At 38.9% G+C, this 16,235-nt stretch overlaps 1 protein-coding gene across 1 annotated transcript in view; it reads right to left on the bottom strand.

The window, feature by feature from the left end:
* Positions 1-6: 6 nt before the first annotated feature.
* The window catches only part of znf740a (zinc finger protein 740a), a 27,698-nt gene continuing 11,469 nt past the window's right edge, over positions 7-16,235 (bottom strand). Inside the window, exons 9-23 of the mRNA XM_020593148.1 lie at positions 13,716-13,799; positions 13,168-13,251; positions 12,584-12,667; positions 12,166-12,249; positions 11,451-11,534; positions 8,136-8,219; positions 7,669-7,752; positions 7,214-7,297; positions 6,652-6,735; positions 5,752-5,835; positions 5,229-5,312; positions 3,234-3,317; positions 2,711-2,829; positions 1,239-1,329; positions 7-809 (exon numbers count right to left, since the gene is read on the bottom strand). Of these exons, the coding sequence (XP_020448804.1) occupies positions 637-809; positions 1,239-1,329; positions 2,711-2,829; positions 3,234-3,317; positions 5,229-5,312; positions 5,752-5,835; positions 6,652-6,735; positions 7,214-7,297; positions 7,669-7,752; positions 8,136-8,219; positions 11,451-11,534; positions 12,166-12,249; positions 12,584-12,667; positions 13,168-13,251; positions 13,716-13,799 (1,391 nt within the window). The 3' untranslated portion in view covers positions 7-636. The remainder of the gene's footprint in view (positions 810-1,238; positions 1,330-2,710; positions 2,830-3,233; positions 3,318-5,228; positions 5,313-5,751; positions 5,836-6,651; positions 6,736-7,213; positions 7,298-7,668; positions 7,753-8,135; positions 8,220-11,450; positions 11,535-12,165; positions 12,250-12,583; positions 12,668-13,167; positions 13,252-13,715; positions 13,800-16,235) is intronic.

The raw sequence follows: 16,235 nt of genomic DNA, 5'->3' as shown, positions 1-16,235 counted from the left end.
TTGTTCATTACAAACAAAAAAAAAAACATCACTCAAGAGCCATAGTCAGATAATCGATATTTTCAATTACTGACACAAATTAATCATCCTGTGCAGATAAAGTCGTGGAAATTCTGTTGTCCGGGTCACATTTACATCAGATGCTGCTTTGGGTGAAATGTCTTAATGCTTTACAGTGTTAGCTGCAATGACAAGCAAAATGTGGTTCTCATGACATGTCAGCTGGGTGGCTTGCTTGCTTTAGCTGGAAGGAGAGGTCAGATTTATTCATTCTGACCTAAGTGACGATCGCTTTGAGTTCAAATGGGCCACACAAGAAAAAAATTAGAAAGACGCTCAAATACTTTTCCTCATCTCTTCATCTCACTTTTTGCAGACACATTAGGATAAACAATACCCACTCCCCTTTCCGAGTACCATCAAATGAAGATACATCTGAACAACAATAAAAAAAATTTTTTGTTTTGTTTGCAAAACTCAAACGGATTAAGTACAAAACAGGACCACTGTTCATCACAGAAAAGTCTTGCCTTTAAAAAAATGGGGAAGGAAACAGTAAAAAGTCCACAAAACAAAAACACAAGTGTCCCTCTGTCATTAGTAATTCCAAGACCGGAGCTGCAAAATCACTCTGTGCTAGAGCGTGGCGCCACTCGGCACAAAGCTGAGAAGTAGAAACCCTGTGGCCTGTCCTGTCTCGGCTGTGTTTTGGATGTAGGGAAGATGGAATGTCAGACAGCCAGTCGGCCTGGAGGGGGAGGGACTCCAGGTTGGAGGTGCAGGTGGGGGTTCTTGGGGATACGGGCGTGGTTCGCAGCACGGCTGGTTCTCTACTTTGGCTACGCTGCGACCCTGGCACAACCGCCGATGCCGCAACAGTCGGTCTGTACGTGAAAAGTTCTTTAAAACACAAATTGGACATGGTTAAGAATTGGTTAAATATTAATTAGGACCAAAAACTAACAAACAGGGGCCTAACATGAAGACACTGGTCTTCATACTCCATATTTAATACATACAAATGAATTTTCTTTGTAAAGGTTAAGGCTAGTCATTTTCTATATTAATAGTATTGTCAGCAATCTCCAGCTGAGAATGAATTACCTTTACTCACAGTTAATGTCTGACAGTGTGTCAGTCCTGGATTAAGATTGTTTGTCTGTACCATAGACCTCCGTTGTTCAAAAGCAAAACAGGGAAACACACCACTGTAATGGGTTCTTGGGGATACGGGCGTGGTTCGCAGCACGGCTGGTTCTCTACTTTGGCTACGCTGCGACCCTGGCACAACCGCCGATGCCGCAACAGTCGGTCTGTACGTGAAAAGTTCTTTAAAACACAAATTGGACATGGTTAAGAATTGGTTAAATATTAATTAGGACCAAAAACTAACAAACAGGGGCCTAACATGAAGACACTGGTCTTCATACTCCATATTTAATACATACAAATGAATTTTCTTTGTAAAGGTTAAGGCTAGTCATTTTCTATATTAATAGTATTGTCAGCAATCTCCAGCTGAGAATGAATTACCTTTACTCACAGTTAATGTCTGACAGTGTGTCAGTCCTGGATTAAGATTGTTTGTCTGTACCATAGACCTCCGTTGTTCAAAAGCAAAACAGGGAAACACACCACTGTAATGGGTGACATGTTTCTTCATTAGGAAACACCAGACCTGAGCGTGAAAAGCTAGCAAAATGTAAACAAAGCTGAGATTCGTTCATTTTCTTCTGCTCATCCAAGAACGGGCTGTGGTGGCAGCAGGTTCAGCAAGTAGTCCAGACATCCCCCTTCCTGGCAACATTGTCCAGCTACTCTGCCAGGATTCCAAGGCTTTCCCAGGCCAGATGCCATATGTAATCTCTCCAGTGTGTCCTGGGTCTACCCCGGGGTCTCCTAATGGTTGGATGTGCCTGGAAGACCTCGAAAGGGAGGCACCCTGGTGGCCTCCTGATAGGATGCCTGAACCACCTCAACTGGCTCCCTTTGATGTGAAACAGCAGTGGTTCTACTCTGAGCCCCATCTGGATGTCTGAACTCTGCCCCATATCTCTAAAACTAAGTCCAACCACCCTGTGAAGGAAACTCATTTCAGCCACTTGTATTTGTGATCTTATTCTTTCAGTCACTACCCTCAGCTCATGACCATAGATCAGGGTTGGAGCGTAGACTGACTGGTAAATTGAGAGCCTTGCCTTTCGGCTCAGCTCCTTCTTCAACACAACGGTATGGTACAACATCCACGTTACTGCTGATGCTGCCCCTTCTGCCTCTCAATCTCACACTTGATGTTACCCCAACTTGTGAACAAGACCCCAAGATACTTAAAATCACAAGATTGGTGACAAGGGACAGCCCTGATGGAGACAATCGCCAACTGGGAAAGTGTTTGACTTATTGCAGAGCATGGAGACGTACTGTAGCTCACACTCTGGTTATACAAGGACAGGATGACTCGTACCAGTGGCCATGGCACCCCATACTCCTGAAGTACCCCTCACAAGATCTCATGACAGACCTGGTCATAGGCCTTCTCCATGTCCATAAAACACATGTAGACTGGATGGGAAACCCCAAATCCAGTACAGACAGCTGACAGACATTAATAAAGGCAATTCATTGTACGTTTTAGTCTCTGTATGGAGATTGCTGAAAATACTATTACTATAGAAAATAGCCAGCCTTATCCTTTAACATTCATACATACCTGCTGGCATCGTTCACACTGATAAGGCTTCTCCCCACTGTGGACACGCTTGTGTCTCTCAAGGTGGTAGCGCTGGATAAACCTCATATCACACATGTCACAAGCAAATGGCTTCTCTCCTAAAAGAGTACACAAATACACAGTCAATGCATCAATTTTAGCGTCTCGAACCAAAAAACTGTGTGCAACGTTCTCTTGGTAATCTTTCTTCACACACTACATTTCCAACACTTACAAAACGTTAGGGGAAAAACTGCCCTGTGTAATTTCAGCATCTGAAAACTGATATGGTACAAGGCCTCGTCATCAACTCATTATGTGCAGATCAGAGTGGAATTTCTTGTTTTCATGGCCCAGATCTATGCAACGTAGTGAACCCACAAAACAGGGGCAAGTATTTTGAGGCTGGTTCAACATCCCATCAAATGATATGGCAATCCAAACTCGAGTTTGCTGTGACCCCGTTCTGCTGAAAGCGCTAGAGCCGTCCTCAGTAATAGGGGTACGGTAAAGGAACGCATACCCGTGTGGGTGAGGCTGTGTCTCTCCAGGTGGTTACGCTGAATAAACCTCATGTCACACACGGAACAAGCATACGGCTTCACCCCTACACACACAGAGCAATATATTAGCCCTACCACTCACAGGTGCAAGAAATGTAGCTCAAGCTAGCACAAGGACTAAAATACAGGTTGAGACAATAACTCATCCTAATTCCAGGGTTTTAATGTGATTTATTTTTTTCTAAAAATATGACTGTTTGACATGTAGCTAAAAATACAGCCGAGTTAAACTTTTGTAAAATATGTAGAGCTAAACAAGCAAAAACATCAAGTTCTGCACTGTCACTTTGTTTTGTCAGAACAATCATCACTGACATCCTCACCTATCACCACAACAACTACTTCAGAGTCCTCTCACCATCTGATCTGTTATGCCTGTATATTATGCCTTTATTCATACCACAAAATGAGTAACACATGACCATATTTTAACTTTTTAAAATTTTCCTTTTTTTTGTAAAGATGCTGTAAAAAGATTTCATCATTCATTATTTTTAATCATATTTTTAATACTTGACAAATTCCCCACAATGCAATCAAATGCTATCATACATGCAAAATTAAGGTAGTTTATGATACATTTACAGCAGATGTTTGGAAGTTCTGTGCTGCTTAACACAAACAGCCCTTTCAGGCCGAACAATACATGGCCAGTAGGAGTGGGTTTCAAAAACTTGTTCTGATTTTACAGTGTAGAACAACTCTGGATTGTTTTAGCTTTGTGCTCATCAGATATAATTACTGACTTCTGTCAGCCAAGTCTGGAGCTATAACAATTCATTCACAAAAACAAACTAACAAAAATAATTCATGACAAATGACTAGATCAACCCAAAATGTTTTTTGTTTTTTTTTTGCTTTCATTACATTTTGTTTTTTGTTTCTGCATTTTAAGCTGAGAATTGCAACCAGAACTTAATTTTCAAGATATTTTTAAAAAAATTCACAATAGGTTTATTAACACTAAATCCCAGCCTAACTGAAAGACATGTTCAGTCTTGTACCTATACACATTATTCCTGAATTGCCCTCCAGTATTACTGGTATATTGTGCATTGTAAAAATTAAAAGCTGCTTAATCACTGCAGAAATGTAAGGCCTTCTCATGAATGAACTTAATGTGACCAAACAGCTAGTCAAAATCAAAACCTACTGGCCTGTAGAACTCCCTGACAACCACCTTCTTCAAGACAGAATTATTAAAGGGGAAGGAGGCAAACCGACAGTATCTCCACAACACAGTATTAGGCTGTGTTTAGACTGACATGAGTTCCTGCCTGACAAAAATGCAACCCGCCCACTCATCTGAATGGAGCTTGTATGTCGATGCAATGCAAAAAGCTCCAGCAAAACAATGAACTTAGCTCTGCTCCCTAATGCTGGTCAAATATACAGTGTTTATACTGTATATGCAAGCACACATTCCCGGTAGATTACTTTGTAACATAATCACCGTATTTCTACGTTACCTCTCAACAGTCTTTGCTGACGCTAATTTTGTAATTGTAAAACCCTGTCTAGGAAAAGCCTATTACAAACCATCTAAGAAGCCTTTTGTTACTTTAACTGGACCCCGACAAGTGTGTTTCATGTCTCACTGGTATCTTGAACAACATCAACACAACCTCATGTGCTGTTTGAAAGCAGGACTGTGTTCAAACAGCTTAGTCTAACTGGGAGTGTGTAACATACACTACTCGCCAACAATTCTGGAGGGCAACATTCATTGTTGCTTAATAATTTACAATTTATTTTGAGCACAAGCCACACAAATATGAAACAAAAAGTAAAGTGGTAACTGAAAAGTCTTCCCAACAGCAACTAAGCTGACTGCCAAAGGAAAAAGATACACAAACTTGACTATTTTTGTAACCACACAAAAGCATTATATTAGTACAATAAAGTATAAATGGTGTTCTATATAATGTGAGAAGGGCAGGTGCACGGACCCATACCCGTATGAGTGAGGCTGTGTCTCGCCAGGTGGTAACGCTGAACAAACCTCATGTCACACATGGTACAAGCAAAAGGTTTCACACCTGAATGCAGAGCAGCAATATATTATTTTCAGGACTTCTGTTTCACAATCCATCAATCAGTAATATACTTGAAAATTTTATTTACAATTGATGGGTTGTTAACCACTTTTCACTTAAAAGAAATTTTCACTTCACTTAAAAGGATGCCTGTTAAGGTTTTGGTTTTCCCCAAATCTGATTAAAAATACATCAAACTGTGTTGGTCAGATTTCAAATCCACGACTCAACACATCACGAGCTGATGATGTCACAATCCTGTATTTATTTGCATGTAAAGACTTGTTTTAATGTTGCATTTACATGCATAATGCAGAACAGCATTAATCAAGGAAAATGTGCTTGTTACTAATACAGAATAAGTACCTCTAACAGTCTGTAGCTAACATAATGCAAGTACAGTCTGGTCTCAGTGACATGGGTAAGGTGGGCGGACGCATACCCATATGAGTGAGGCTGTGTCTCGCCAGGTGGTAGCGCTGAAAAAACCTCTTGTCACACATGGTGCAAGCATAAGGTTTCACACCTAAATGCAAAGTAGCAGTATTATATTACTTTACCTCAGTTTCTTCACCAGTACATGTCTAAACTATTGGTTGTAAACCACATATTTGCCAAATCATGCAAAAACAAAAAAAGATATGTCACATTTGCTTCATGTTCACAACTATATTTACCAACAAAAACAACTATACAACTGACCATTTTAGTTGTAGCACTGACTAAGATACTTTGCCATAATCACGCTAAAGAGTTACATTTACCGTCAGGGAGCACTGTCATCAATACCTTTACTTTTATGTGCCTCATGTTAATATACTCCAGTAGGATTTAAATCATTTAATAATTAACCAGGTATTTTGCTCAATCGGTGTCCTTAAAGCACATTTCAATGTGAAAGCATAATGGCACTATATAGTATATTTTAAGTAACACTGAATGTTTCCACCAGTCATGGCACCTATTAAAACGGGGCTAATGAATTAAGCTATTTCTAAGAACTGTGGTGATCAAAAGTGCAGTAAGAGGAGAAAGGCACAGAAAGAAACCAAATGTGCCTGCACTGCTGGTTTTTTAGAGTCTTCTTGGGCTATTGTTAAAATGTGCTAAATGTTCTAGAGGGTACCAATTATGTGAATTAAATTAGTTTATCCAAACTTGGGATGGTTACAGAAATTTAACAGCGGTAGCAAATACCTTATTTTAGACAGCTACTAATCCTGTACTATCACTACAATAAGACATTTGTTTTGAGACTTTTTACCCTACCGATATTAGCAAAATACAGACAGTGTAATAATGACCTACAGGATGTGAGATGGGCAGGTGCACTGACGCATACCCGTATGAGTGAGGCTGTGTCTCGCCAGGTGGTAACGCTGAACAAACCTCATGTCACACATGGTGCAAGCAAAAGGTTTCACACCTAAACGCAGAGCATTAAGGTATTATTTTCACACCTTCTATTTTTGTGTTCACAATCCATCAATAAGCTGTTTATTTCAAATATCAGGATTGATGGGTTGTTAACCACTTTTTCAGTAGTTCCAGTCAAATGCCAAATTTTCTTGATGAGAAATTGGTTGTTTGTAGTTGTTTTTTCCCTCCAAATCCGATAAAGAAAACATCTGAATGTGTAAAGCCAATTCTCAAATCCACAACTAAACACATCACATGAGCTGATGATGTTACAGGACTTTATTTCTTTACACATAAAAACTTGCTTTAATGCTCCATTTACGTACATAATGTAGAGAGGAGGCCTGATCAAGAAATCCTTCTGCTGGTCAGTGGGGGAAAAAAAAAACAAACCCTAATAACTGCCTTAATGACTGACTCCATATCTAACATAATGTAAGAACAGTCTGGTCTCAGTGACATGGGTAAGGTGGGCGGACGCATACCCATATGAGTGAGGCTGTGTCTCGCCAGGTGGTAGCGCTGAAAAAACCTCTTGTCACACATGGTGCAAGCATAAGGTTTCACACCTAAATGCAAAGTAGCAGTATTATATTACTTTGCCTCACTTTCCATTTTGTAATTTAGAAATTCATATCTACGCTATTGGTTATTAACCACACAATTGCCAATTCATGCAAAAACACAAAAGCTTTAAAAAATAAAATGAAAAATCTTTTATAATGCTTTTATCCGTTTTAGAGTGATGTAGTTTCCAACAAACATTCAAACATAGTTGAAATCATGTATGGCTATCCTGTTCAGCTGATTAGACAAATCAAAACTCTACATTTGATATTCTCTTAAATATTAACAGGCATACGTCTGAAGTGAACTAATAAAATTTAATGTGCACGGGTTCTAACACTGAATGTCATGGGCACGGTGCGCGGACCCATACCCGTATGAGTGAGGCTGTGTCTCGCCAGGTGGTAACGCTGAAAAAACTTCATGTCACACATGGTACAAGCATAAGGCTTCACACCTAAACGCAGAGCATCAAGAGAATTAATTGTGTCTCTGCCACCAAAAGAAAGAAAATAAATCTGTACGTCTATATGACAACTAAAGAACACCAATCTGGGCTAAACTGGTATCTGTGGTTAATAACCAATGTCATCACCTAAAATAATTTACAAAGTTAGCATATAATATAATAAGATGCTTGTTTCAAATTTAAGAAAAAGTTACCAGTCTAAAATCCACTTAACAACACATGAGAAGATGTCATCTAATGGCTATTAATGCTTTAAATAAATCCCATCCATCACAATTTGTGTATGAATACAAATATTCAGGACTAGATCAAGCACTCAGATGTTGCAGCATCCTAATCTTGTGACTGGGTTAAGATTGGCAGACGCATACCCATGTGAGTGAGGCTGTGTCTCGCCAGGTGGTAGCGCTGAAAAAACCTCTTGTCACACATGGTGCAAGCGTACGGCTTCACCCCTATGCACACAAAGTACCAGCTTTAGCATAAAAAACTCAACTGCCAAAAATGATCGATGGTAAACTTTACTAATTGCTTAGTAAAGTTTGGTCGCACTTATCAGCGCTTCATTTACACTGCTATTCCAATTGGAAACATTTTTTTCACATCTGATTGAACTTAAATGGAAACTGCTGAACTTTCATGATCAGTTTTAATTTACAAACTTTAGGGACAATGATAGTGTAGATAGCAACATCAATCTTCAAACCTACAAACTTCACCAAATGATTGGACAAATAAATGAGGTGAAATCGAGCTCCCCAATGGGCACATCCCAACTAGGCTTGTGTTCATAAAATTTCCACAAACTGCAGACGCATTTCTGGAATAAATTTATTACCTTAAAATCTTGAATTTCTGTCACGCTGATCGCAGAGGTTAGACAATTTTAGGCAGTTGGTAAACAACTATGCAGAACACAGTAAGATTAAACATTGGTTTGCAGAGCAACTTCTGTGACTAAACTTGAAAACATATTTCTATTGAAGGAATCTCCTCTGAAAATCATCATACAGAACCCAGGATTTGATTTAAGAATAAACCATTAACTAAGCCCTCTCGTTACACTTAAAAACTGTACTGTAAAACCAGACTGAAGAAAAAGAATATTCTTACACAAAATGCGTTTTCAAATACAGTGGTGTGAAAAAGTGTTTGCCCCCTTACTGATTTCTTATCTTTTTGCATGTTTGTCACACTGTAATGTTTCAGATTGTCAAACAAATTTATATATTAGTCAAAGATAACACAAGTCAACACATCATGCAGTTTTTAAATGAAGGTTTTTATTATTAAGGGAAAACAAAATCCAAAACTATATAGCCCTGTGTGAACAAGTGTTTGCCCCCCTGTCAAAACACTGGTTTATCGCACCTGAGTTCAATTTCTCTAGGTTATAAAGCCATTTCTAAAGCTTTGGGACTGCAGCGAACCACAGTGAGAGCCATTATCCACAAATGGCGAAAACATGGAACAGTGGAGAACCTTCCCAGGAGTGGCCGGCCGACCAAAATTACCCCAAGAGCGCAGCGACAACTCATCCAAGAGGTCACAAAAGACCCCACAACAACATCCAAAGAACTGCAGGCCTCACTTGCCTCAGTTAAGGTGAGTGTTCATGACTCCACCATAAGAAAGAGACTGGGCAAAAATGGTTTGCATGGCAGAGTTCCAAGACGAAAACCACTGCTGAGCAAAAAGAACATAAAGGCTCGTCTCAGTTTTGCCAGAAAACATCTTGATGATCCCCAAGACTTTTGGGATAATACTCTGTGGACAGACGAGACAAAAGTTGAACTTTTTGGAAGGTGTGTGTCCCATTATGTGTGGCGTAAAAGTAACACCGCATTTCAGAAAAAGAACATCATACCAACAGTAAAATATGGTGGTGGTAGTGTGATGGTCTGGGGCTGTTTTGCTGCTTCCGGCCCTGGAAGACATGCTGTGATAAGTGGAACCATGAATTCTGCTGTGTACCAACATATCCTGAAGGAGAATGTCCGGCCATCCGTTTGTGACCTCAAGCTGAAGCGAACTTGGGTTCTGCAGCAGGACAATGATCCAAAGCACACCAGCAAGTCCACTTCTGAATGGCTGAAGAAAAACAAAATGAAGACTTTGGAGTGGCCTAGTCAAAGTCCTGACCTGAATCCAATTGAGATGTTGTGGCATGACCTTAAAAAGGCAGTTCATGCCCGAAAACCCTCCAATGTGGCTGACTTACAACAATTCTGCCAAGATGAGTGGGCCAAAATTCCTCCACAGTGCTGTAAAAGACTCATGGCAAGTTATCGGAAACGCTTGATTGCAGTTGTTGCTGCTAAGGGTGGCCCAACCAGTTATTAGGTTTAGGGGGCAAACACTTTTTCACACAGGGCTATATAGTTTTGGATTTTGTTTTCCCTTAATAATAAAAACCTTCATTTAAAAACTGCATGATGTGTTTACTTGTGTTATCTTTGACTCATATATAAATTTGTTTGACGATCTGAAACATTACAGTGTGACAAACATGCAAAAAGATAAGAAATCAGTAAGGGGGCAAACACTTTTTCACACCACTGTATGTAACAATGAAACTAAACTATTCAGAGAATTGTGTGCTGTTTACTCACCATTACTTTGAACATGAAATGACAATGACTAAACTGTATGAGTACTCAACTCTACATTTGCATGTTTTCATATTTTACAAGAAAAAAAAAAATTCATGATGAGAATTTCAGGCTAATATAAAAGTCCCATTCATATCGACTGAAAGCCCAAACAGTGTTTTTACCCGGCAGCTTTAGGCCACATGCTAATCTTTTGCAAAACCAAGTCCTTTATAATGAGTTTGTTTATCTTTAGATATACAAATGCCTAAATCCAGAACTGATCAGCTGTACACAGTCACACACTCACAGCTGGTTTTTCCAGTTATGGCATTCTTAAAAATGCAAATGTGGTATTTTCAGATGAAAGAACAGACTGTTAAAACTTTCCTGCTCTATTTGACTAATTCCAAAAACAGTTTTTGACATGTATCAAAAACAGAGAAAGGAGACCTGAATATGCAGTTATGTCTTTGAGTCTGTAAGTCACAGACACTAGTAAGCACTGGAATTAAAGTTTTGTTACATGCTCTTCTAATCTGTTATACAGTTTCATGTATTAATCAGAATCTGGCTGTTTTTGGAATTATTTAAGTAAAAAACAGGATTTATGTTTGTGCTACAAAACACATTAAGAAAGGTTGATCAATATGAAGCTCTTTTGTTCTTTACCAGAAAGATTTTTCATTACATGAGGCTACTGGACTGAACATGTAGTCCATATTGTATTGTGCCACAGTAGAATTTATTGCTGCAGCTGAACTGAGCCGGTTCAAATGCAAAAAAAGTCTGAAAAAAAGTTCTTCAGCAATGTGAATGCTTTTTTGATTGTAGACAACAAAAAAAAGGTACACAGGTTTTGTTTGTTTTATGCTTCACGATCATATTGTCATTTCATATACAAAGTACTGGTGAAACTGCTGCTATGTAACTGCTATTTAAGCAGTAGTTGCTACATGAAACATTAGAGCTTGTCAATATAGTGACAGAAAGCAATACAAACTCAAGTTTTATCAGTCATGTAGTTAATGTGGGGCGCATGCAATAGCAGAGTTCGGGAGCGAGAGGGTCAAAGTTAAAACAGCGAGGACATACCTGTATGAGTAAGACTGTGTCTCTCCAGTTGGTAACGTTGTATAAACCTCATGTCACACATGGTACAAGCATACGGCTTCACCCCTAAACAGAGTGCAAGAATGTCAGATGAATTTCAGTGTAGCCATGAAGGTAATGAACACCAGGATTTCAAAGACAAAATGATTTTAGATTTGTTTAGAAATGAGTGCTTTATTACAGAGAAAATTCTGAGACATTACACAAAAAAAGTGTCTAACCTGCAGACATCAAGAGTTACAGTGCATCATTAGGTTTAAACAAGGCTTACATGTAGCGGTTTGGACCAACTTGAGCAATACAGTCACCCTGCCAATAAACTGTTGATGGTGGCGAAAACCCCATTTTTACCCCATGGTCAGGATGCACATTTCACCATTCCTATACCCACATGATAAAATCTTAGAAAATTAGAAAATGTATCATTTTTGTTGTTGATATTTTATTCTATTGATGCCTGCATGTACAACACTTTTTAGTGTAATGTGTCTTTCTTTGATTATGCAACAACACAGAGTCACTTTCTCAGTGGACAGTTTTCCAACAAAGCCTAAAAATTCTATTAAACATTTTTTAGAAAGGAAAAGTTATTTACCAACTGTGAACAGTGGCATGATTATGGTATTGTATATAGAGGGACTTAATAAAAAATAATGTGTAGATTCATATGAAAGGGGAACAATTAATTCAATCATACCAGTATGAGTGAGGCTGTGTCTTGCCAAATGGTAACGCTGGAAGAACCTCATGTCACACATGGAGCAAGCGTATGGCTTCACCCCTAAATGCATACAGTACCAAACTTTAGAAAAGTGTTTTCATGAACTATGCACACAAAATGTGTCAATTATATACACTAGTCAGTGTTATGTCATTACAAGGTCTCGTGTGTTTTCATGGTCAACTAGTCTCTATGCATACAAGACATACAAGGATTCTCATCAACCCTAAAAGCACTTAGCAAATATATTAATTACAACAAATGGGAAAAATCCACCAGTGCTTAACATTTAATCTTACACAGTCAAACACAATGAGTAGCACAAATTACAAGCAAGGGCAAATGTCTACAAACCCTGGTACAGTCAAGTGAGAAGGATAAGTAAAACTTGTACCCGTATGGGTGAGTGTGTGTCTTGCCAGGTGGTATCTCTGGAAAAATCTCATGTCACACATGGAGCAAGCATATGGCTTCACCCCTGCACACACAGAGTGAAATATTTTGTATAATTAACACACTGAATTAAAAAGGGCACACTCACTCATTATGTATCCAGACATGCCAAAAGCAGTGGCACCAGTATAGTGCAACACTAAATGTATTCATCTAACATTTTCAATACTGTCAACATGCATGAAAAAAAAGGACCTTTAAGTAAACATCTCTTTGCTGAACTCAGTGCAGTGAACTTTCACTGCTGAGATGCACCGAAAGGTCAAAACAAATCTCTAAACTCAAGCCAAGGTTTAATTTACAGGCACTGTGTGAAGTATCAACAGATAACTTGGGAAATGATAAAATAGTGTTGTAAAAGGCAAAAACTGAAAGGCTCCTCCAGCATGCCCAAACAATTAAAACTACTTGATGCTTATAAAGATCTTGAAAACCAGACTCAAGTCAACTAGGAACAAGAGACAGCAATACTTCGATAAGCTGGGTATTTGGGCTCTAATGTAGCAAAGAAGGGCAAACCCGTACCGGTGTGAATGAGGCTGTGTCTTGCCAAGTGGTAGCGTTGAAAAAATCTCATGTCACACATGGAGCAAGCGTATGGCTTCACCCCTACACACATAAAAGGTGTCAAATATTAGCCAGAAACAGAAAAAATTAAGTTTCAACACATAACTTCTCTTGGAACAGGTCTTTTTTTTTTTTTTTTGCTTCTACACATTACACCATCAGCATGAAAATCAAATGCTTGTTTCGCAGGACATGGTTTTGTGTACTGTGACCACCAAAGAACAATGTAGAATATTCATCAGTGGGAAAAGCTGAAGTTGTGTATATTCAGGTGCCCCATTGTGTGTGCACGTCACATCAATTCACATCAAGAGCTAAAAATGTTGCACTTTATATTATTTACCAGCCTAACACATGTCTAGATACACCTATGGTTTCTGAATATGTGAATATTTGAACTGGTCATTTTTAGCCAGCCTAAATCTGTTTGCATGGCTGTGAGAGGACAGCTAAGGCACTTCTAAAAAACACTTATGACTCTTGAGCTAGGGTAACCAGATGCATACCAGTATGGGTGAGGCTGTGTCTTGCCAGGTGGTAACGTTGGAAGAACCTCATGTCACACATGGAGCAAGCGTACGGCTTCACCCCTACATGTACAAAGTATTAGCATATTAGCTAAGATGTTCCTTTTGCATCAAAGGAAACAACCATTCAGACATTAAATCACTAGGACCTGGCAGACTTTACACATTCCAATTGTGCTTCATGCAAATTGGTGATTTGTTCAGTTCTAATTAGTAAAAGTGCCTCCCGTAATGGGAAGCCTTCATTTTCATATAATCTGGAGTACATAATGTAACAAAAGCAGCAACAGGATATAAGCCTAGCATGTTTAAAACAAGAAAAACAAGTCAGCAGGGAGACAGCAAAGCAGCATCTAAGACAAATCACACTGGCTGGCTGAAGCAGAACTGGCAGTACGTTGCCAATTACTAGCATCCACAACATTTTAGCATTGAGGTGAGCATATCTGTTGTAACTTACTGCAAGTTAAAACTGGTACAACATCTACCTTATGCATAGCGCACATTAATTCAATTTATGATGGAACAACACTATGTGTTGCATTCAAGTGTGCTTGTTTTTGTTGATCTTCCTCAACTTTGAACACTCCCAATTTGATCTATGCCATAAACTTACAACAGAAGCATCTGTATAAGCAACTGTGCAATGCAAATCTTATTTTCAAAAGCCAGACAACTACAGTTTAGAAAAAAGCTCTGCAGCCATTGGTCGGCATGTAAAATAAGTGCGGACATCAAAGGACTATTCCCTTATTATACCATGGCCAAAGCAAATCAGCTACTTTGGCATAACTGCAGGGCATTCAACTCTAAAATGTTTGACTGAAATAATGTGGGATTTATTTTCACTTTCTATTAAAAGTTATGCAGAACACTGACTACACTGCAGAGTGAAATAGTCTCCTGAAAAAAAATCAGTTCCTACAAACTGCAATTCGAAATTCAATTTTGTCCTTATATTGTGACAATTCACTCTCATCTCTTATACTGCAGCTGTGACTACCTTATACTGACCTCTGAGTTTATATAATGTGAAGAACAGGTACACTACTGTATACATAAGTTATATCGGAAAGCTAGCTTCAACTTTTAGGGTCTGCTAATATAATAACGAAGCACTGACTATTAGCTTGGAAAATGAATAATATGTATGCACAATATAAAGCCGGAGAAACTTTTGTTTGCGCAGCAATGGTACAAGAGGAATAGTACACTTTGAGGGGTCCACAGAAGCAATTCCATTCATGTCAAGTGTTTACTTACGTCTTTTGATACTAGGGATGCACCGCTACCACTTTTGTTCAGAACAAGAACTTGTATTTGGGTACTCGCCAAATACAAGTAACGATACAAATACTTAATAATAATGCAATGTTTCTACTATAAAAATTACAACTTCCATAAAAGTGCAGTGACTTTATAAAGTTTATATTTTCATGGCATTTACTGTCCAATAGTGATTAAATAAACTATACTGTATAACAGGAGGCTGTACAATTTACCTCAGACGTTTTTGTGATAAACACAGCACTGCCACCACTCCTATGGAATAAAATGTACAACTGACTGAATTTCTGTAGCCTACTGTAATACAGTGGTTTTACAAACCCGATTCCAAAAAAGTTGGGACACTGTACAAAATGTGACTAAAGACAGAATGCAATGATGTGGAAGGTTGAAATTCCAGTATTTTATTCAGAATAGAATATAGATAACATATCAAATGTTGAAAGTGAAACATTTTGAAATGTCATGCCAAATATTGGCTCATCTCGGATTTCAGGGGAGCTATACATTCCAAAAACGTTGGGACAGGTAGCAATAAGAGGCCGGAAAAGTTAAATGTACATACAGTGGGTACGGAAAGTATTCAGACCCCCTTAAATTTTTCACTCTTTGTTATATTGCAGCCATATGCTAAAATCATTTAAGTTCATTTTTTTCCTCATTAATGTACACACAGCAATATCACATGGTCATAAGTATTCAGACCCTTTGCTGTGACACTCATATTTAACTTAGGTGCTGTCCATTTCTTCTGATCATCCCTGAGATGGTTCTACACCTTCATTTGAGTCCAGCTGTGTTTGATTATACTGATTGGACGTGATTAGGAAAGCCACACACCTGTCTATATAAGACCCTACAGCTCACAGTGCATGTCAGAGCAAATGAGAATCATGAGGTCAAAGGAACTGCCTGAAGAGCTCACAGACAGAATTGTGGCAAGGCACAGATATGGCCAAGGTTACAAAAAAATTTCTGCTGCACTTAAGATTCCTAAGAGCACAGTGGCCTCCATAATCCTTAAATGGAAGACGTTTGGGACGACCAGAACCCTTCCTAGAGCTGGCCGTCCGGCCAAACTGAGCTATCAGGGGAGAAGAGCCTTGGTGAGAGAGGTACAGAAGAACCCAAAGATGACTGTGGCTGAGCTCCAGAGATGCAGTCGGGACATGGGAGTAAGTTGTAGAAAGTCAACCATCACTGCAGCCCCCC

Source organism: Monopterus albus, unplaced genomic scaffold, assembly GCF_001952655.1.
Source record: "Monopterus albus unplaced genomic scaffold, M_albus_1.0 scaffold18.1, whole genome shotgun sequence".
Classification (NCBI taxonomy): Eukaryota; Metazoa; Chordata; class Actinopteri; order Synbranchiformes; family Synbranchidae; genus Monopterus; species Monopterus albus.
Note: the sequence above shows the minus strand (reverse complement) of the source record. Positions and strands in the feature narration are given on the sequence as shown.